Raw genomic sequence first — 22267 nt, 5'->3', positions numbered from 1 at the left:
AACGCAGACAAACCTCAATTCACGTTCTGGTCCCGACATGCCCCAGAACTGAGGGTGAGAAGCCAGGAGCCCGCTGGCTCACAGAACAGGAAGCCTACCCTGGCTGTGGAGCAATCATGCCATCGGGGTGCCCAGAGGCTGCCCGAGCAGAAGCCGGGTATCTTCTCCCTCCTCACGGCCTCCACCGCAGGAAGCCCCAGCGGCTCTGCCGTCCACGGCAGTGCCGGCCCTGAGTGGGTGGCCTCGGCCCCTGCTCTCCTCTGTAAACATTTTGGCCCCTGAACAGGGAATTCTGCGGTAAAAAAAAAAAAGAAAAGAAATCTCCGCACTTTTCACATCCTGTACCTCTGATCGCTCACTCCCCTTTTGCAACCTTAAGATTTCATTATTAATTTCTCTTTAGAGTTTTGAGGGGGGGTGGAAATCTCTGAGGATTGAGGAGAAGGTGTTATGCAAGGTAGAGTGAAATACACACACACACACACATACACACACACACACACACACACACACACACACACACACACACACAGCCTCACAGGCCCATTCCCTGAGCTCCCAGCTCATGGTGACCAGCCCTCTCCCTCTGGTCCTGTCACTGCCAGGACACCCGGGCCCACGGGGAGCTATTCTCCCAGAGACCATCCATCCTGCAGAGGAGTCTCTAAGGGCCTTCTAACTCCAGGCCCACAGCTAAACTCCTTGAGAAGTATCTCCGCTGAGCTCCAAACTGCCCTCTGTGAGTACAGCGTGGGAAAGCTGTGCATGGAAGCAGACAGGAGAGCCCCTCGGAGTTCAAACTCATCCCAGTAGCTGACGCCCCCAGGGAAGGACGGCAAACTGAAGGAGGGCTGGGGCGGGGGCTGCGGGCAGCTTCTGTGTGTGCATTCAGACTCTTGAGTCATGTCTGACTCTTTAAGACCCCATGGACTAGAACCCGCCAGGCTCCTCTGTCCATGGCATTTCCCAGGCAAGAATACTGGAGTGGGTTGCCGTGCCTTCCTCCAGGGGATCTTCCCAAGCCAAGGATCGAACCCAAGTCTCCTGCATCTCCTGCAGTGCAGGCCTCTTCTTTATCGCTCAGCCACTGGAAAGAACCTGCGGGCAGCTTCTAACCTGGAAGCAGGGCTTAGCGGCCAGTGCTGAGGGAAGCCCCTTTTCTGGGGCTGCACCTGTGGTTTAGCTAAGCTGCCTGAATCATATTCTTTAGGGTCTGTATATCCTGCTTGTTAATGTCTGTGAGCTTTATCAATGGAAGGGCTGCTGTTCACGAGGTCCCTGACTTCATGAATGATGACCTCCAGCGGGCTCACATCTGTCCTATGGTCCTGGAGGCGGAGCCGGGTGGGGCTCTGGGAGACAAGCATCACAACTTTAGCAGAGCCGATTTAATTCTATGACAGTGAGCGCAAGGCACTACTTCTTAAAACATGACTCACACAGAAAGAAGCTAACAGAAAATTCACATGCATCTTTCAGAGGAGTAAAGTGATTTCAAAGGCGTCTCACCGCTCAGAGGCTGCCTCGGGTGCCTCGGGGAATCCTCTCCCCGCGCTGCCCTGGGGACTGGATGGAGCGAGCGCGCCGCTGCCAGAAGCTTACGGTGCAGCCAGGATGTGCAGGTCCAAAAGGAAAGCCGCCCGATACCGTCTTCCCCGCCAAGGGAAGCAGAAAAGCCGTTCGCCCCTTCCTAAGTCCCCGCCCTTCTGCAACTTTCAGGGAACAATTCAGGCCCCAGGAAGCCGCGCCGGCTCCGCGCGCCCGGAGCGGATGCAGTGCCCCCGGCCACCTGTCTGGGTGCCCACCTTCCCACCCGCCCGGCCGCGCGTCCCCGCCCGCGATTCCTACCATGTCCCCCGCGGTGGCTGGAGCGGCTCCGGGGCGCAGTCAGCCCGCTCGCCAGCTCATCCCACCGGCCCGGCCCGCCCCTGGCCCCGTAGATCTCGGAGCTGCTCTGGACGCGGGTTCGGGACCGAGGGGCCACAGCTTTCTAGCGGCCAACTCCGGGGCGGGCGTGCGCGGCGGGATGCTCTGCGGTTAGGCTTGGTACAGGAGGTCTGGGCCAATGCACACGCGGGATCTGAGGTTCTGCGGGACCCTTCCCGCAGCCTAGAGCCCTCCCGGATCGACTAGGGACGTCCGCAGAGTTTGCGAAGTCCTTGCCTCGCGGTCCGGCCCAGCCTCCCCACTTCCCCGAAAGCGCGGGAGGGGGGGCGCCTTTCACAATAAAAGCCCTGCCTGGGGCTCGGGCGCCGCCGCCGCCGCCGCCGCCGCCGCCTGGAGCAGGAGCCCAGGTGCAAGGAACGACCGGGCAGCGGCCGGCCGCCGGTGATGGGCGAGGGGCGAGGGGCGAGGGCCGCTGCGCCAGGCCCGGGGCATCGCCTCGATCTCTCCTCCAAGGGGTGCGGTGCCCAGTGAGCCCGAGGCAACCCAGGGGGTGGGCGGGGTTCCTGCGCAGGGTCGCCCAAACTATCGCCCCTGCAAAGCCTCAGAAAGACAACTTTAACTGGCATCTCCCAGCCTCGTTTGGGCCCGATCCCCACGGCCGATTTGGAAGGAAACGAAGAAGGAGCATCCCTTGACTACTTCAGGTCATTAAGGAACAGTTTTTCTCCTCCAGAACTAATCAGTGCTTAAGTCGCTGCAGCAAGCCACTGACACCCACTGCTCCGTGAGGGATGCGTACACATTGCCTTGTGTCCCCTGGACCATCCATGGCCGGCTGTGGCGCAGTCCAGCAGGACCAAAGGATCTGTGCTCCCTGTTGGGGAGACGACTGGGCCTGGAGCCCTGAGCCCTGGAGTTGGGGGCTGGCCCCTCTGTTCATGGCTGAGTGACCTTCTACCTGCGTCTGGACCTCTTTGAGACCAGTGTTTCTAAGCAGCCCAACGCTTGTATTTCAAGATTCTTCGCAGCCTGTGGGCACGAAGGTGGAAGGTGGGGAGGGAGTCAGCAGGAGGACTCAGAGAATCTAGGAACCAGGCTAAATTATTACTCTGCAAGACAAACTGGTAAGAGTCATCATTAGATTGACAGAAACTGGGGTCTCCCCAGGAGTTCCCCGCTACACAATGCTTTGAGGTTGTCACTGACAACAGTGCTTCTTAAGAGGGTCTCCTTAAATTGAGGGTGTGTTGTGGGGATATGACAGATGGAAATGAATGTATTTCTTTCAGTCCTTATGTTCCAGATATTTTCCAGAGGTTATTTCATTTTACCATCACAAGCAATCCTAACAGAATCTATTACCACTTCTTTTCAAATAAGGAAACTGAGGGTTAAGCAGTTGAAGTCACTTTCCTGAGGCCAGTCAGTTAGCAGTTTAGCAAACCAAAGCCTATTTGTGAGAGCTCGGAAGAAAGACAAAGAATGGATAAGCCAGGCAGGCAGCTGGATGCGGGGCTGAAAACCACAGTTTGTGTCTAGGGAGGATGGGGAGAACTGAGGATCTGAGGGCTGGCTGAGGAATGTGGAGGAAGAGGGAGTGGGACAGACTATCAACTTTTTTGTGTTTCATCCAGATGTTTGGGGAGACAATGTGGTCTTCTGAGTCTCCTTTTCTGACTGTAACCCATGTGAGATGTACATTCTTTGTCCTGACTTTTTACACAAACATGTATGTATAAATGTAACTAAAACAAAATTTTATAAATCATTATTACATGTGGTGCACTCCAATATTTTCTATTCTATTCCATCGTAATTATTTTTAATGGTGGTCTCCAATCACTACTGTGTTTCTCAGGTGCCTCAGTGGTGAAGAATCCAGCTGCCAATGCAGGAGACACAGGTTCAAAGCCTGGGTCAGGAAGATACTCTGGAGAAGGAGATGACAACCCACTTCAGAATTCTTGCCAGGAAAATCCCACGAACAGAGGAGCCTGGTGGGCTACAGCCCATGGGGGTCGCAGAGAGTCGGACACGACTGAGGGCACACACACGCAGTAATCACTGTGTTTCCCCAATACCCACTAATGAGTACAGTTTGAAAAACACTGTACTTGAGAGGAGAACAGATGCTTCTTTACTGCTGTCGAAGAGTCCTGTGGTTCTTTTACAGAGTGTATCTGTAATAGAGAAAAGGAATTTTAGAGGCTCACGCTGGTCAGAATGGCCATGATTAAAGTCTACAAATAACAAATGCTGGAGAGAGTGTGGAGAAAAGGGAACCTTCCTACACTTTTGGTGTGGATGTAACTTGGTGCAGCCACTATGGAAAGTAGTACGGAGGTTCCTCAGAAAATTCAAAATAGAATTACCGTATGATCCAGCAATCCCACTCCTGGGCATATACCCAGACAAAACTATAATTCAAAGAGATCCATGCACCCCTATGATCATAGCAGCACTAGTCACAATAGCCAAGACATGGAAGAAATCTAAATGTCCATCAACAGATGAATGGATACGGAAGATTCGGTACATATAGACAATGGAATACTACTCAGCCATAAAAAAGAATGAAATAATGCCATTTGCAGCAACAAGGATGCAACTAGAGATGATCATACTAAAAAAAGTAAGTCAGAAAGAGACAAATACCATACAATATCACTTACATGTGGAATCTAAAATCTAAAATATGGCACAAATGGACCTCGCGACAAAACAGAACCAGACTCACAGACATAGAGATCAAACTTGTGGTTGCCAAGGCAGGGGCCAGGGGAGGGATGTACTGGGAGTTTGGGCTTGGTAGATGCAAACCATTACATTTAGAATGGATAAACAACAAGGTCCTGCTGTTCAGCACAGGGAACTACATCCAACCTCCCAGGATAAACCATAATGGAAAAAGAATGTGTATATGGGTATAACTGAGTCACTCTGCTGTTCACCACAGACTGGTACCACATTGTAAATCAACTGTACTTCAACTTTAAAAAATACGTCCTTTAGCCTTCTCTCTCAGTGATGTCTGAGCCATACTGGCATTGGTAGGATAATCATTCTTGTTTTTATTATCTGAACTCTTAGAAAACATGCCATTCACAATGTCAAAAATTAAACCAGCACTATCTCAATACAAATTCGAATAGTTAATCCACAAGCAAAATGAAAAATAGACTGTTACTGCTCAAGGTCGCAACACACTTAAGGTGGACCCACAACGAAGTCTTCATTTTTGTGAACCGTAAATCATGGCTGCCAACATCAATGGTAAGGGGGAAAAAATAACCAATGGCAACTACAGAAGGCAGGTAATCTATGCTAGATCCATTTGACACGAAAAACATTGCTGCTTTTAGCCTCTACTTTTCAGGTAGGCTTATCTTCCCTCCCAAACTTCGATAGTCATTACCAAAAACTGGGACTTTTTGTGTCTAGAGGAGGGGTTTCCTGGGATGCTAAATTGCCAGTGCTAAAACTGAGACAGTATTGAGCAAACCCAGGAGTTAGTCACCCTTTCGCCTCAAGGAAGCTCAGAGTCTGTATCAGGCATGTCAACTTCCAGAATGGATGAGTTCAACTAGTAATTAGCTACACTTACTGAGCACCCACATGATAAGGTATATAGTCCAAGGTCTTTTCATGTGCATTTAATTTTTTAAAAAACATTTATGATAGTCCCACAAGTAGCTGTTACAGTCACCATTTTACAGATGGAAAAACTGAGACTGAAAATCCAGGCTCCACCACTCATGGACTTGAGGAAAGGTGGGAAATGGATTTTTGCCCTTGCCTTGGCTGGAGCGAAACCATATCTGAGTAACCTAAGGGTCAGACACACCGGCAAAGAGGAGAGAATCTGGTAAGTCTAAGGGAAAAACAACGAATTACTGAGGGCTGAGTTAGGGCCTGCCAGTCCCAGGGTCCTTCACTCCCTCCAGGTGGCTCCTTGTTTCCGGAACATTAGGACTTTGTTTTATTAAGAGTTGCATCCCTTATGTGGTCATTCTTAAACTTCATCTCTAATGGCAGGTCAGAGAAAATTTACACTCAAGGCACATGAACAGGGAATTAACTCATTATTAAAATGTTTAAATACATTTCTGACCCTGTATTCCAAAATCATTGTCTGAAATTACTGCTCCAGAAAGCAGTAACTATGGGCAAGCTACTTAACAGTTACACTACTTGTAAAAACAAACATAAAATGATGCCTTCCCTCTCTATTCTGCAGTCTCTGTGAGAATTGAGGAGAAATAATTTACATAAGACATACTCTTTAAGTGTATTACTATTTGGGTTGTCAAGGAGCCATACTTAGTTTATTACCATGGATAAAAGAGTTGTGTTAATACCGTATTCTTTTCTGAAATTCTACCACTAGTTCTCACGTGTAAAACAGTCACAGCTCAGCCAAGCAGGACATATCATATGTAAAGGCTAGTTTCCTGGCCCAGCCCAAGGAGTTAAAGATAATCAATATCTCATTTTCATACTTATTTACCTTGTGATCCAGGTGTAGGCAACAAGGTAAGTATTGGCTATTTCAGATTTATTATCTCCTATCACCATAGACCTGAGTAATACTGTAATAAAGAACACAGCTTCTTCATTGATGTTTGATGGCTAAGAGCTCTCAAGCCCCCGTCTCCCCTCCTCTCCTATTGCCCCACACCTGGACGGGTCTGCAGGAAACACCGTCAGCTCACTCCCTTGGGGCCGGGGCAAGTCCAGACCATGCCAGCTCCTGCAGGTGCACGACTTCCGACACAGAAAGAGCATCTGAATGGCCAATAAGGATATGAAAATGGTACTCAACATCATTAGTCAATAGGGAAATATAAATTAAAACCACAATACGGGACATCTATGCTAACACCAGAATGGCTAATGTCAAAAACTATGGAGGAGGAGACTGTAGACTCTCATACGCTGCACAAAGGAGGATACATCATTATAACACTCTTTGAAGCTTTTGGCGTTATCTGTTAAAGCCGAAATATGCCTAACCTATGATGCAACAATTCCACTCGTAATTAATTCATTAATGCAAAATTATATAAACCTATCTATCTATAGGTTTTCAAGAGATAGCCATGAATGTGAAAGTGAAAGTCGCTCAGTCACATCTGACTCTTTGCGACCCCATGGACTGAATTCTCCAGGCCAGAATACTGGAGTAAGTAGCCATTCCCTTCTCCAGGGGATCTTCCCAACCCAGGGATTGAACCCAGGTCTCCCCCATTGCGGGCAGATTCTTTACCAGCTGAACCACAAGGGAAGCCCAAGAATACAGGAGTAGGTAGGCGATCCCTTCTCCAGGGGATCTACCCGACCAAGCAATCGAACCGGAGTCTCCTGCATTGCAAGCGGATTCTTTACCAACTGAGCTATCAATAGGTCAGTCAAAAGACACAGATAAAAGAATATTCTTAGTAGCTTTATTTACGAAAGCCCCAAATCTGAAACCACCCAAATATCCATCAACCAGTGGTACATCCAGTCAATGGAATGAACAGGAATCTGCAACTTTAAAAAATAAAATCCAGTTCTTTATTACTTCAATTTATTTTTTACTTCTTGGTCATGCCAGACAGTATGCGGGATCTTAGTTCCCTGACCAAGGATTGAACCCATGCCCTCTGCAGTGGAAGCACAGAGCCTTAACCGCTGGACAGTCAGGGGATTCCCAGTGCTCAGCAGTGTTAAAAAGCCTCTGCAGACTTCCCTGGTGGTCCAGTGGTTAAGACCCCACAACTTGCAATGCAAGGAGCCTGGGCTGGATCCCTGGGTGGAGAAGTTTCACATGTTGTGTAGTGCAGCCAAAAAAAAGAAAGCCTCTGCTAAATGTAACAACATGGATAAATCTCACTAACAAAATGTGGTAAAAGCATCTGAACATAAAAGAGCAGATGCTGAATTATTTTCTTTGTAATCTATCTACCCTAGCCTTCAGTAACGGCTAACCCTTGGGAGGCGGTGGTCTGGTAGGAGACATGAGGGAGCCCTCTGAGCTGTCATGTCTGGGTAGGAGGCATAATGTTAATGTTTGCCTCCACTGGAGCCCACTTTGCTATGCTCAAGACTGCTCACTCTTACACAGCAATACACTGCAACCATTTCTGTATCAATAAAAGTAGCTCTCTTTCATCAATTTTAAGTTGCTGTCACCTCTTTATTTATTGAACATACCTTCAGGAATCTTGTCTCCCTAAGGGCAAGGGCACATTCTTACGAATCACATGAAGAAAGAGAATTTGCAGCTCTGGAGACAGTCAGATCCAGGTTTAAAACTGAATTTAAACACTTTGGTCTGAATAACCTTAGACAAATAACGTACCATCCAGCCTCACTTTCCTCACCTATAAAATGGGGATATAGTGACGTTTATTAGAACAGTTTTAAACAGACAATGAACGTAAGGAACTTAATACCTAATGGGCCCTCACTGAATGACAGCGGCTGTCTTCTCATCCCGCTGCACCAAGGGCTTGCCCACAGAACCCTCAGAAAAGCTTCAATGAGTCTCCTACCTTGTTCCTGAAACCAACGGGCAGTCCAGAGGGTAAACGTGGGGCAGCACCCAATCAGCAGGCTTCCGAACACCAACTGCCCCTTCTCGAGGTCATGAGACACGGTTTAGCTGATCATATTTAAGACCTGGGGAAGGGGAAAAAAATAATTCTAACCAAATAAACATATCCAACATGAAAAAAAAAAAAAGACCTGAGAATGAATTTCAATGGAGTATAGCAATGGGTAACTTGATTACCCTCACCAGTCGTGTACAGCAATACCCTCAATGGAAGAAAAACGAGGAAATGCACTGAACTTTGAAGCTGGCAGGTGGAATTTCACAGAGATCATCTAGGTTGGTACCAGAATTGTGAGTATGACAGAAAGGTTTTAAATAATGAGGATGTGAACAAGTAAATAGCACCATTCCATATGGAAGCTGTTCTGTGCTTTGATTCAGCCTGGAGTTTTTCCTAGTTACTGGATGATGCCCTGGCTGCAAAAGGGTGGAGAGGAACAAGACACAGTAAGGAAAAGAGGCAAAGTTGGGCCCATAATCTAGAAAGAAAAAGATTCAAGGCTCTGAGATTGCTGTGTCTCTAGGGTCTACAAACTTCATAACAAGCAGGAAGTCAGAAACCTCTTCTCACAGGCATTTTAAACACCTTAACCTGAAAAGCCCTCGAAACACCGTACAATGAAAAAAAGAGCAAATAATCACAAAAGGGGGCAGGGAAATGAAAGGAAAAAATGTGAGGAAACGGCGCCTTACTTTTCTTTTGGAGATGGGACATTTGTCATAGCAACCACAAAGAACAGCATGGAGGTGCCTTAAAATCATAAAACCGGAGCAAACAGTATATCTGGTAGTGCCATTACTGGTAAGGTATCCGGAGACAATATTAATTCCATGACACATGCACCCCAGGTTCGGTGCATCACAGTTGACATAGGCCAGGACATGGAAGCCACCAAAATGTCCTTGGAAAATGGAACAGATACAGGAATTTCAGTCCATAGGCACAATGAACAACCACTCAGTCATAAAAAAAAAAAAACCTGAAAATGAATGACATAATGGAATCTGTTTACATGGGTGGGACTACACTTGATAATACTAACAAAATTAACACACACAAATAGAGACGAAGAAGAACTGATTCCACTTACACACATAATATGGAAACTGTCATGTGTAAACTCAATTACACACCGAGGTACAGGGTCCCAGAACAAAGAAAAAACCTACATTTAAAAAGGGGAAATGTAAAAGGAAGGACTAAAATAGGTGCTTCGGATTCACATATCAACACTTCTATACATTAACATAAAGTTTTGCTGGGCGCTCGGGAATATTCCTACTGGAATGAGAAAGAGAAAAATAATCCACATTTCTGAATGAAAAAACAAATGAAGCGACTATTCACCTTAAACCACAGCAACGATTAAAATACTTAGATGCCAGGAAAAAATAAGATTAAATGAAAAGAGGAAAAAAGAAACATGACTACTGTCTCTGCCGGAGGCCTCCGGGGACGGGGCTGGCGTCACATTTCTGGACCCTGAGCCCTCTGGACCCTGCGGGGGCTGAGGGAGCTGAAGAGGATGTGCAGGCAAGTGGGAACCCAGGACCAGCAGGGTCTCTTTCCCTCAGACTGGGACCCGAACCTGCAAATCCGAAGGGCCGACCTACAGCAAACCCACCAGGCGCACCCAACACCTGCCGGCCCCCCCGGGCTGCAAGAGTTCCTCACTGCCCCTGCCGCAGGAGTCCTGAGAGTGGGGCTTCCACCTCCCGCAGCCCTCCCTAGAGTCTCCCTGCCTACAAGCGGCAGCATCCACAGAAAAGCGGCTTTGCAGCGGTTGGGTTATGTCTTCTGGGGTGAAGGGGCCAGGCAGAGAGGGCTGGAGACACAAACCCGTGGGTCTCTGTGCTGGCACATTGCACTCGAATTATAACCCACAAACAGGCCTTTCACTAAGGCTCTGGTTGACTGAGCAAGCCAGGCGGGCTGGCAACGTGCTGCCGCCTTGTGGTCACGTTGCGGAACTGCAACCTGGGACCCAAGGCTGATGGACACCGCACATTCACAAGGCGTTTTTAGGGGCTGTCAGTGTCTGCTGCCCTTAAAACATCACCGGAGGTGGGTAACCAAAATAGGATTCGGAACCGGCAGACATGCCAGAAGCCCAGTGCAACAGGTAAACTGACTCACAGGGTTTACTGAAATATACAAACACGAGAAAACAGGCTCAAACATGCTCATCCTCAGGGAAATGCCAATCAAAACACCACCAAGGGCTTCCGGGGTGGCTCAACGCACAACAATCCGCCTGCAAGGCAGGGGACATCGTATCGATTCCACATCCGGGGCGATCCCATCTGTCGGGGGTCAATGAAGCCCAAGACTCAACTACTCGAGCCCCGCCGCCCTTAAGCAAGGGCTCCCCAACAAGAGAGACCACCACAATGAAAGCCTGCCTAGCGCAACTACAGAAGAGCCCCTGCTTGCAGCGCCTAGGGAAACACCCGGGCAGCAAGGAAGACCCAGCACAGCGATGGAATCAACTGACTAAATACATAAATACAGAACAATTCAACTGAATAAAACAAATGTATTATTTTGGGAAAAAAAAAAGAGAGAGAGAGAACCATGTAATATCTCACCAGTCAGAATGGCCATTTTCATATTGCCTACAAGCAATAAATGCTGCAGAGGGCCTGGAGAAAACCATGCCTCCTCAGCTTTTCCAGAGATGAGAACTGGTCACAACCACTAGAAAGAACAGGATGGAATTTCCTTCAAAGTCTAAAGCCAGAGCCAGCAGATCTGGTAATCTGACTTTTGCCTGCATCTCTGGAGAAAATCTTAATTCCAACACACCTCAACCCCAAAGTCTGGTGCAGCCCTGGACTTAGGTGAGATCACAGAAGCCACGCAGATGTCCTTGACACTGGAACAATACAGGAATTTCTGTCTATGGAGGCCCTGAACTCTCACTCAGCCTCAAGAAAGAAACGGGACAAAGGATGAATGACACAATGACATTTGCACGGACATGATGGAGATAGACATGGCCACACTAACTGAATTACTGCAGAGAGACAGAGACAAATGTGATACGAAGTCATTTACTGACAGAATATGAAACCTGGCATATATAAACTCTTTATACACCAAGGAGAAGGTCCCAGAATAAAACAAGAAACCTTTGGTTACAAAAGGGGAGAGGTAAAATGAAGGGATCAAAGAGTTGCTTTGGTGACATACGCAAACTCATATATTCACAGGAAGCTCAGCTGGCCGCTCTGGAATATTCCTAATGGAAAATGAATGATAAAAAATTCACAAGGCCACCGGAAAAAGAAAGTGCAGCTGCAGTTCTCCTCAAACCAAAGCAATGATTCAATCACCTAGGTGCCAGTAAAAAATAAAAGTTAAATGAGGAAAGGAAAGAAAGAAAGAAAGATCTAATACACTCCCGAGGCCTCCAGGTACCTGGCTGGCATCACATTTCTGGAGCCTGAGCCCTCTTGGATCCTGAGGCTGGACCCTGCGGGGGCTGAAGGAACTGAAAAGGATGGGCAGGCAAGTGAGAATCCCGGACAAGCAGCGCCTCTTGCCCTCCAACTGGGACCCCAACCTGCAAATCCAGACAGGCCGACCTACAGCAAACCCATGCCAGGTGCACCCCACACCTGGGAGACCCCTGGGCTGCAAGAGCTCTTAAAAGTCACTGCTCCACGTGTCCTGAGAGGTTGGGTTTCTACCTCCTGCTGCCATCCTTAGAGTCACCCTGCCTACAAGCAGCAGCATCCACAGCACAGAGGTTTTGTAGCAGTTGGGATATGTCTTCCAGGGTGAAGGGGACGGGCAAAGAGGTCAGGAGAGACAAGCCCATGGTCTCTGTGCTGGCACAGTGCACTCGAACTAACAATCCACAAACAGGCCTTTCACTGAGGAAAATCCCATGGACGGAGGGGCCTGGTGGGCTGCAGTCCGTGGGGTCGCACAGAGTCGGACACGACTGAGCGACTTCACTTTCTCTTCTCACTTTCGTGCACTGGAGAAGGAAATGGCAACCCACTCCAGTATTCTTGCCTGGAGAATCCCATGGACGAAGGAGCCTGGTGGGCTGCCGGCTATGGGGTCGCACAAAGTCGGACACGACTGAAGCGGCTTAGCAGCAGCAGCAGTAGCTGGTTACCTGAGCAAGTGGAGGCGGGCAGGCAACGTGCTGCCGCCCTGTGGACATCTGTGGGAACTGCAACCAGGGCTGATGGGCACTGCACATTCCCAAGGCGTTTTTCAGTTCAGTTCAGTCGCTCAGTCGTGTCCGACTCTTTGCGACCCCATGAATTGCAGCACGCCAGGCCTCTCTGTCCATCACCAATTCCCAGAGTCTACCCAAACCCATGTCCATCGAGTCGGTGATGCCATCCAACCATCTCATCCTCTGTCGTCCCGTTCTCCTCCCGCCCCCAATCCTACCCAGCATCAGGGTTTTTTCCAATGAGTCAACCCTTCGCATGAGGTGGCCAAGGTATTGGAGTTTCAACTTCAACATCAGACCTTCCAATGAACACCCAGGATTGATCTCTTTTAGGATGGATTGACTGGATCTCCTTGCAGTCCAAGGGACTCTCAAGAGTCTTCTCCAACACCACAGTTCAAAAGCATCAATTCTTCGGCGCTCAGCTTTCTTCACCATCCAACTCTCACATCCATACATGACCACTGGAAAAACCATAGCCTTGACTAGACGGACTTTTGTTGGTAAAGTAATGTCACTGCTTTTAAATATGCTATCTAGGTTGGTCATAACCTTCCTTCCAAAGAGTAAGCGTCTTTTAATTTCATGGCTGCAGTCACCATCAGCAGTGATTCTGGAGCCCAAAAAAATAAAGTCTGACACCAGGCGTTTTTACGGGCTGTCAATGTCACCTGCCCTCAAGACACCACCGGAGGTGGGTAATTGAAACAGGGTTTGTAAACCGCAGACTTGCCTGAAGCCCGCTGTAACAGATAAACTGACTCGCAAAGTTTAGTGAAATATAAAAACATGGCAAACCAGGCTCAAACACAGGGAAATGCCAATCAAAAGACCACCAAGGATTTCCTGGGTGCTTCACAGGTAAAAAATCCAGCTGCCACACAGGGGGCACCATATCCATTCCTCATCCGGGCAGACCCCGTATGCCGGGATCCACAGAGCCAGAGACCCACAACTACTCCAGGCCCCGCCTAAGAGGCAGTGCTCCCCAACAGAGGCCATCACAAAGAGAGCCTGCCCACCCCAGCTACAGAGCCCCTGCCTGGCACTACTAGAGAGAACCCCAGGCAGCAAAAGACACCCAGCACAGCCGAAAGAAGTCAACTGACTAAATAAATACATACAGAAAAATTCAACTGAATTAAAAAAATGTATTATTTTGAAAATAAAAAAGAGAGAGAGAGAAAAAGAGAGACATGTAACATCTCACCAGTCATATGGCCACCCTCAGATTGTGTAAAAGCAATAAATGCTACAGAGGACCTGGAGAAAACCATGCCTCCTCAGTTTTTCCAGAGAAGCAAACCTGGACATGTCCACTAGAAAGAACAGGATGGAATTGACTTTAAAGTCTAAAACAAGAGGTAGGACTTTCCTGGTGGTCCAATGGTTAAGAATCCATCAGCCAATGCCGAGGACACGGGTTTGATCCCTGGTCCGGGAAGATCCCACCTGCTACAGGGGAGCTAAGCCTTTGCGTCCCAACTACTCTGCGCTCTTGATCCAGTGCGCCACGGCAAGAGAAGCAACCGCAACGAGAAGCCCGTGCACCAAACCTTAAAAAGCCAAGGTGCAGCAGCAATAAAGACCCAGCACAGCCAAGATAATAAATAAATAGAAATAATAAACAAAGAAAACCAGACCCAGCAGATCTGCTAATCCGACTTTTGCTAATGTCTCTGGAGAAAGCATTAATTCCAACACACCTGAACCCCAAAGTGCGGTACAGCTCTATGGACACAGGTGAGAACACGGAAGCCTCCAAGCTGTCCTTGGACTGGGACGATACAGGAGTTGGCTCTACAGAGGCACTGGACTCTCACTCAGCCCCAAGAAAGAAATGTGACAAAGAATGACATAATGACATTTGCACGGCATGATGGAGCTAGGCATGACTACACTAACTGAACTACTGCAGGGAAGAGAGAGAAAAATATGATAGAACATCACTTATTGAAAGAATATGAAAACTGGCACATATCAACTCCTTATACACCAAGTAGAGGGTCCCAGAATAAAACAAGGTGAAAGACAAAAGGAAGGGATCAGAGAGTTGCTTTGGATTAACATATGCAAACTCATATATGTTCACAGGAAGCTCAGCTGGGCACTCTGGAATATTCCTAATGGAAAAAGAAAATGAAAAAAAAATCCACATTTCCACTGGAAAAAGAAAATGGAGCTGCTGTTCCCCTCAAACCAAAGCAATGATTAAATGACCTCAGTTCAGTTCCGTTCAGTCGCACAGTCGTGTCCGACTCCTTGCGATCCCATGAATTGCAGCACGCCAGGCCTCTCTGTCCAACACCAATTCCCGGAGTCTACCCAAACCCACGTCCATTGAGTCGGTGATGCCATCTAACCATCTCATCCTCTGTCGTTCCCTTCTCCTCCTGCCCCCAATCCTACCCAGCATTAGGGTCTTTTCCAATGAGTCAACCCTTCGCATGAGGTGGCCAAAGTATTGGAATTTCAGCTTCAACATCAGTCCTTCCAATGAACATCCAGGATTGATCTCCTTTAGGATGGATAGATTGGATCTCCTTGCAGTCCAAGGGATTCTCAAGAGTCTTCTCCAACACCACAGTTCAAAAGCATCAATTCTGCGGCGCTCAGCTTTCTTCACCGTTCAACTCTCACATCCATACATGACCACTGGAAAAACCATAGCCTTGACTAGACGGACTTTTGTTGGCAAAGTAATGTCTCTGTTTTTAAATATGCTATCTAGGTTGGCCATAACCTTCCTTCCAAGGAGTAAGCGTCTTTTAATGTCATGGCTGCAATCACCATCAGCAGTGATTTTGGAGCCCCCAAAAATAAAGTCTGACACTGTTTCCCACTGTTTCCCCATCTATTTGACATGAAGTGATGGGACCAGATGCCATGATCTTAGTTTTCTGAACACTGAGCTTTAAGCCAACTTTTTCACTTTCATCAAGAGGCTCTTTAGTTCTTCTTCACTTAAATCACCTAGGTGCCAATAAAAAATAAAAGTTACATGAGAAAAGGAAAGAAAGAAACGCCTACTGTATTCCCCTGAGACCTCTGCGTCCTGGCTGGCATCACATTTCTAGAGCCCTGAGCCCTCTTGGATCCTGAGGCTGGACCCTGCGGGGGCTGAAGAAGATGCACAGGCAAGTGAGAACCCTGGACCAGCAGGGTCTCTTCCCCTCCGACTGGGACCCCAAGCTGCAAAATCCAGACGGGCCGACCTACAGCAAACCCATGCCAGGTGCACCCCAACCTGGCAGCCCCCTGGGCTGCAAGAGCTCTTAACAGTGCCCACTCCAGGAGTCCTGGCAGTGTGTGGCTTCCACCTCCCGCAGCCATCCATAGAGACTCCCTGCCTACAAGGGGCAGCATCCTCAGCACAGCGGTTTTGCAGCAGTTGGATATGTCTCCCGGGGTGAAGGGGACGGGCAGAGAGGACAGGAGACACAAGCCCGTGGGTCTCTGTGCTGGCACATTGCACTCTACTTACAGCCCGCAAACAGGCCTTTCACTAAGGCTTTGGTTGCCTGAGCAAGCCGAGGCGGGCTGGCAACGTGCTGCCGCCTTGTGGTCAATTTCGGGAACTGCAACCTGAGTCACAGGGTTGATGGACGTGGCACAGTCACAAGGCGTTTTTAGGGGCTGTCAGTGTCACCTACCCTTAAGACATCACTGCAGGGGGTAACCGAAACAGGATTTAGAAACGGCAGACATGCCAGAAGCAGACTGCAACAGGTAAACTGACTCACAGGGTTTACTGAAATATACACACACGGGAAAACAGGCTCAAACATGCTCATCCTCAGGGAAATGCCAATAAAAACACCACCAAGGGTTTCTGGGGTGGTTCATTGCCCAACAATCTGCCTGCAAGGCAGGGGACATCGTATCGATTCCACATCCAGGGAGATCTCATATGTCGGGGGTCAACGAAGCCCGAGGCTCAACTACTCCAGTCCCCCTCCCTAAAACAGGGCTCCCCAACAAGAGAGGCCACCACAATGAAAGCCTGCCCAGCGCAACTACAGAAGAGCCCCTGCTTGCCGTGCCTATGGAAAAACCCGGGCAGCAAGGAAGACCCAGCACAGCGATGGAATCAACTGATTAAATACAGAAATATAGAAAAATTAAACTGAATAAAAGAAATGTATTTTTCTGGAAAAAAAAAATTAGAGAGAGACAGAGAGATGTCACATTTTACCAGTCATAATGGCCATCCTCAGATTGTCTACAAGCAATAAATGCGGGAGAAGGCCTGGAGAAATCCACACCCTCCTCAGCTTTTCCATGGATGTGAACCTGGTCACAGCCACTAGAAAGAACAGGATGCACTTAACTTTAAAGTCAAAAACCAGAGCCAGACTTCCCTGGTTGTCCAGTGGTGAAGAATCCATCTGTCAATGCAGAGGACATGGGTTCGATCCCAGGTCCAGGAAGATCCCACTTGCTTCAGGGCAACTAAGCCTGTGTGCCACAGCTACTGAGCGTGAGCTTTCCAGTCAGTGCTCCACGACAAGAGAAACCAATGCAATGAGAGGCCTGTGCACCACAATGTTAGCAAGGCAAGGTGTAGCAGCAATGAAGACCCAGCGCAGCCCCCAAAATAAATAATTTATTAAATAAACAAATAAAACCAGAGCAGGCAGATCTGGTAATCTGACTTTTGCCCACGTCTCCAGAGAAAACATTAATTCTAACTCACATGAGCCCCACAGTTCGAAGCAGCCCTGTGGACATAGGTGAGAATGTGGAAGTCTCCCAGATGTCCTCGGACACGGGGAGGACACGGGAATTTGGCTCTATAGAGGCAATGGATTCTCACTCAGCCTTAGGAAGAGAAGAGAAATTGGACCTAATGACATCTGCACCAACATGATGAAGTCAGACATGGTCACGCTACCTGATCTAATGCAGAGAGACAAAACCAAATACGAGAGGATACCACTCGTAGAGAGAATATGAAAAGTGACACATATAAACTGGTTATACACGCAGTAGAGGTTACCAGGTAAAACAAGAAACCTTTTGCTCCAATAGGGCAAAGGTTAAAGGGAGGGATCAAAGAGATGCTTTGGATTCCCATATGCAAACTCAAATATGTTCACCGGTAGCTCCAGTAGGTGTTCCGGAATATTCCCAATGGAAGAAGAATATGACTACGAATCCGCACTTCCACAAGAAGAAAAAAAATCAAGTTGCTGTTCACCTCAAACCAAAGCAACGATCAAATCACCTAGATGCCACCACAAAATAGATGGTAACATGAGGAAAGGAAAGAAAGAAAGAAATGCCTGCTATATTCCCCTGAGGCCTCCGCGTCCTGGCTGGTGTCACATTTCTGGAGCCTGAGCCCTCTTGGATGGTAGGCTGGACCCTGCCGGGGCTGAGAAGCTGTAGAGGATGCCCAGGCAAGTGAGAACCAGCAGTCTCTCTTCCCCTTGGACTGGGACCCCAACCTGCAAATCCAGACTGGTCTGCCTACAGCAAACCCATGCCAGGTGCACCCAACACCTGCCGGCCCCCCTGGGCTGCAAGAGCTCTTAATAATCCCCACTCCACGTGTCCTGAGAATAGGGCTTCCATCTCCCATCTCCATCCTTAGAGTCGCCCCGCCTGCAAGCGGCAGCATCCACAGACCAGCGGTTTTGCAGCGGTTGGGATATGTCTTCTGGGGTGAAGGGGACGGGCAGAGAAGGCAGGAGACACAAGCCCGTGGGTCGCTGTGCTGGCACATTGCACTCGAATTGTAACCCACAAACCGGCCTTTCACTAAGGCTCTGGTTGACTGAGCAAGCCAGGTAGGCTGGCAACGTGCTGCCGCCTTGTGGTCGCTTTTGGTAACTGCAACCTGGGACCCAAGGCTGATGGACACCGCACATTCACAAGCATTTTTAGGGGCTGTCAGTGTCATCTGCCCTCAAAACATCACCGGAAGTGGGTAACCAAAACAGGATTCGGAACCGGCAGACAAGCCAGAAGCCCAGTGCAACAGGTAAACTGACTCACAGGGTTTACTGAAATATACAAACACGGGAAAACAGGCTCAAACACGCTCATCCTCAGGGAAATGCCAGTCAAAACACCACCAAGGGCTTCCGGGGTGGCTCAACGCACAACAATCCGCCTGCAAAGCAGGGGACATCGTATCGATTCCACATCCGGGGCAATGCCATCTGTCGGGGGTCAATGAAGCCCGAGACTCAACTACTTCAGCCCCCCTTCCTAAAGCCAGGGCTCCCCAACAAGAGAGACCACCACAATGAAAGCCTGCCCAGCGCAACTACAGAAGAGCCCCCGCTTGCTGCGCCTAGGGAAACACCCGGGCAGCAAGGAAGATCCAGCACAGCGATGGAATCAACTGACTAAATACATAAATATAGAACAATTCAACTGCATAAAAGAAATGAATTATTTTGAAAAAAAAAAGAGAGAGAGAACCATGTAATATCTCACCAGTCAGAATGGCCATCTTCAGATTGCCTACAACCAATAAATGCTGCAGAGGGCCTGGAGAAAACCGTGCCTCCTCCGCTTTTCCAGAGATGAGAACTGGTCACAACCACTAGAAAGAACAGGATGGAATTTCCTTCAAAGTCTAAAGCCAGAGTCAGCAGATCTGGTAATCTGACTTTTGCCTGCATCTCCGGAGAAAATCTTAATTCCAACACACCTCAACCTCAAAGTTTGGTGCAGCCCTGGACTTAGGTGAGATCACAGAAGCCACGTAGATGTCCTTGACACTGGAACAATACAGGAATTTCTGTCTATGCAGGCCCTGGACTCTCACTCAGCCCCAAGAAAGAAATGTGACAAAGAATGACATAATGACATTTGCACGGACATGATGGAGATAGACATGGCCACACTAACTGAACTACTGCAGAGAGAGAGAGAGAGAAATGTGATACGAAGTCATTTACTGACAGAATATGAAACCTGGCATATATAAACTCTTTATACACCAAGGCTAGGGTCCCAGAATAAAACAAGAAACCTTTGGTTACAAAAGGGGAGAGGTAAAACAAAGAGATCAAAGAGTTGCTTTGGGGACATATGCAAACTCATATATTCACAGGACGTTCAGCTGGCCGCTCTGGAATATTCCTAATGGAAAAAGAACGATAAAAAAAATCACAAGGCCACTGGAAAAAGAAAGTGCAGCTGCAGTTCCCCTCAAACCAAAGCAATGATTCAATCACCTAGGTGCCAGTAAACAATAAAAGTTAAATGAGGAAAGGAAAGAAAGAAAGAAAGATCTAATACACTCCCGAGGCCTCCAGGTACCTGGCTGGCATCACATTTCTGGAGCCTGAGCCCTCTTGGATCCTGAGGCTGGACCCTGTGGGGGCTGAAGGAGCTGAAAAGGATGGGCAGGCAAGTGAGAACCCGGGACAAGCAGCGCCTCTTGCCCTCCAACTGGGACCCCAACCTGCAAATCCAGACGGGCCGACCTACAGCAAACCCATGCCAGGTGCACCCCACACCTGGGAGACCCCTGGGCTGCAAGAGCTCTTAAAAGTCACTGCTCCACGTGTCCTGAGAGGTGGGGTTTCCACCTCCTGCTGCCATCCTTAGAGTCACCCTGCCTACAAGCGGCAGCATCCACAGCACAGCGATTTTGCAGCGGTTGGGTTATGTCTTCCGGTATGAAGGGGACGGGCAGAGAGGCCAGGAGATACAAGCCCGTGGGTCTCTGTGCTGGCACACTGCACTCGAATTTACAACCCACAAACAGGCCTTTCACTGAGGCTCTGGTTGCCTGGGCAAGTGGAGGCAGGCAGGCAACGTGCTGCCGCCTCGTGGACATCTGTGGGAACTGCAATCAGGGCTGAAGGGCACTGCACACTCCCAAGGCGCTTTTAGGGGCTGTCAATGTCACCTGCCCTCAAGACACCACCGAAGGTGGGTAATCGAAACAGGATTCGTAAACCGCAGTCTTGCCTGAAGCCCGCTGCAACAGATAAACTGACTCGCAGAGTTTAGTGAAATATAAAAACATGGCAAAACAGGCTCAAACACAGGGAAATGCCAATCAAAAGACTGAGGATTTCCTTGGTGGTTCACTGGTAAAAAAAATCCACCTGCCACACAGGGGGCACCATATCGACTCCTCATCCGGGCAGACCCCGTATGCCGGGATCCACAGAGCCGGAGACCCACAACTACTCCAGGCCCTGCCTAAGAGACAGTGGTCCCCAACAACAGAGGCCACCGCAAAGAGGGCCTGCCCACCCCAGCTACAGAGCCCCCACCTGGCACTACTAGAGAGAACCCCGGGCAGCAAAAGACACCCAGCACAGCCGAAAGAAGTCAACTGACTAAATAAATACATGCAGAAAAATTCAACTAAATTAAAAAAATGTATTATTTTGAAAAAAAAAAGGGGGGGAGGGAAAGAGAGACATGTAACATCTCACCAGTCAGAATGGCCACCCTCAGATTGTGTAAAAGCAATAAATGTTGCAGAGGAGCTGGAGAAAACCATGCCTCCTCAGCTTTTCCAGAGAAGCAAACCTGGACATGTCCACTAGAAAGAACAGGATGGAATTGACTTTAAAGTCTAAAACAAGAGGTAGGACTTTTCCGGTGGTCCAATGGTTAAGAATCCATCTGCCAATGCCAAGGTCACAGGTTTGATCCCTGGTCCCAGAAGATCCCACCTGCTACAGGGGAGCTAAGCCTTTGGGTCCCAACTACTCTGCGCTCTCAATCCGGTGCTCCACAAGAGAAGCCACCACAATGAGAAGCCCGTGCACCAAACCTTAAAAAGCCAAGGTGCAGCAGCAACAAAGACCCAGCGCAGCCAAAATAATAAATAAATAGAAATAATAAACAAAGAAAACCAGACCCAGCAGATCTGCTAATCCGACTTTTGCTAATGTCTCTGGAGAAAGCATTAATTCCAACACACCTGAACCCCAAAGTGCGGTACAGCTCTATGGACACAGGTGAGAACACGGAAGCCTCCAAGCTGTCCTTGGACTGGGACGATACAGGAAGTTGGCTCTACAGAGGCACTGGACTCTCACTCAGCCCCAAGAAAGAAATGTGACAAAGAATGAAATAATGACATTTGCACGGCCATGATGGAGCTAGGCATGACTACACTAACTGAACTACTGCAGGGAAGAGAGAGAAAAATATGATAGGATATCACTTATTGAGAGAATATGAAAACTGGCACATATCAACTCCTTATACACCAAGTAGAGGGTCCCAGAATAAAACAAGGTGAAAGACAAAAGGAAGGGATCAGAGAGTTGCTTTGGATTCACATATGCAAACTCATATATTCACAGGAAGCTCAGCTGGGCGCTCTGGAATATTCCTAATGGAAAAAGAAAATGAAAAAAATCCACATTTCCACTGGAAAAAGAAAATGGAGGTGCTGTTCCCCTCAAACCAAAGCAATGATTACATCACCTAGATGCCAATAAAAAATAAGTTATGTGAGAAGAGGAAAGAAAGAAAAACCTACTATATTCCCCTGAGACCTCTGCGTCCTGGCTGGCGTCACATTTCTAGAGCCTCAGCCCTCTTGGATCCTGACGCTGGACCCTGCGGGAGCTGAAGAAGATGCACAGGCAAGTGA

At 48.4% G+C, this 22267-nt stretch overlaps 1 protein-coding gene across 6 annotated transcripts in view; it reads right to left on the bottom strand.

The window, feature by feature from the left end:
- Positions 1-22267, bottom strand: part of GASK1A (golgi associated kinase 1A) — a 230190-nt gene that overhangs the window by 48877 nt on the left and 159046 nt on the right. For 2 of the 6 annotated variants that reach the window (XR_014064709.1, XM_081527698.1), the window contains 2 exons: positions 8424-8550; positions 8083-8252 (listed from right to left, as the gene is read on the bottom strand). Coding sequence is in view for 1 of the 6 variants with exons in the window: in XM_081527699.1 (XP_081383825.1) it covers positions 1849-1851 (3 nt within the window). In the remaining 5 variants the exon portion in view is untranslated. Of the gene's footprint in view, positions 1-1848; positions 2131-3623; positions 4068-6565; positions 6673-7614; positions 8253-8423; positions 8551-22267 lie in introns of those variants that run through there. The other 4 variants (XR_014064710.1, XR_014064711.1, XM_081527700.1 and 1 more) reach the window with 4 other exon arrangements.

Source organism: Giraffa tippelskirchi, chromosome 9 (genome assembly GCF_054371585.1).
Source record: "Giraffa tippelskirchi isolate mGirTip1 chromosome 9, T2T-mGirTip1v1.2.pri, whole genome shotgun sequence".
NCBI classification, from domain to species: Eukaryota; Metazoa; Chordata; class Mammalia; order Artiodactyla; family Giraffidae; genus Giraffa; species Giraffa tippelskirchi.
The sequence above is the reverse complement of the archived record's forward strand: the minus strand, read 5'-3'. Positions and strand labels throughout refer to the sequence as shown.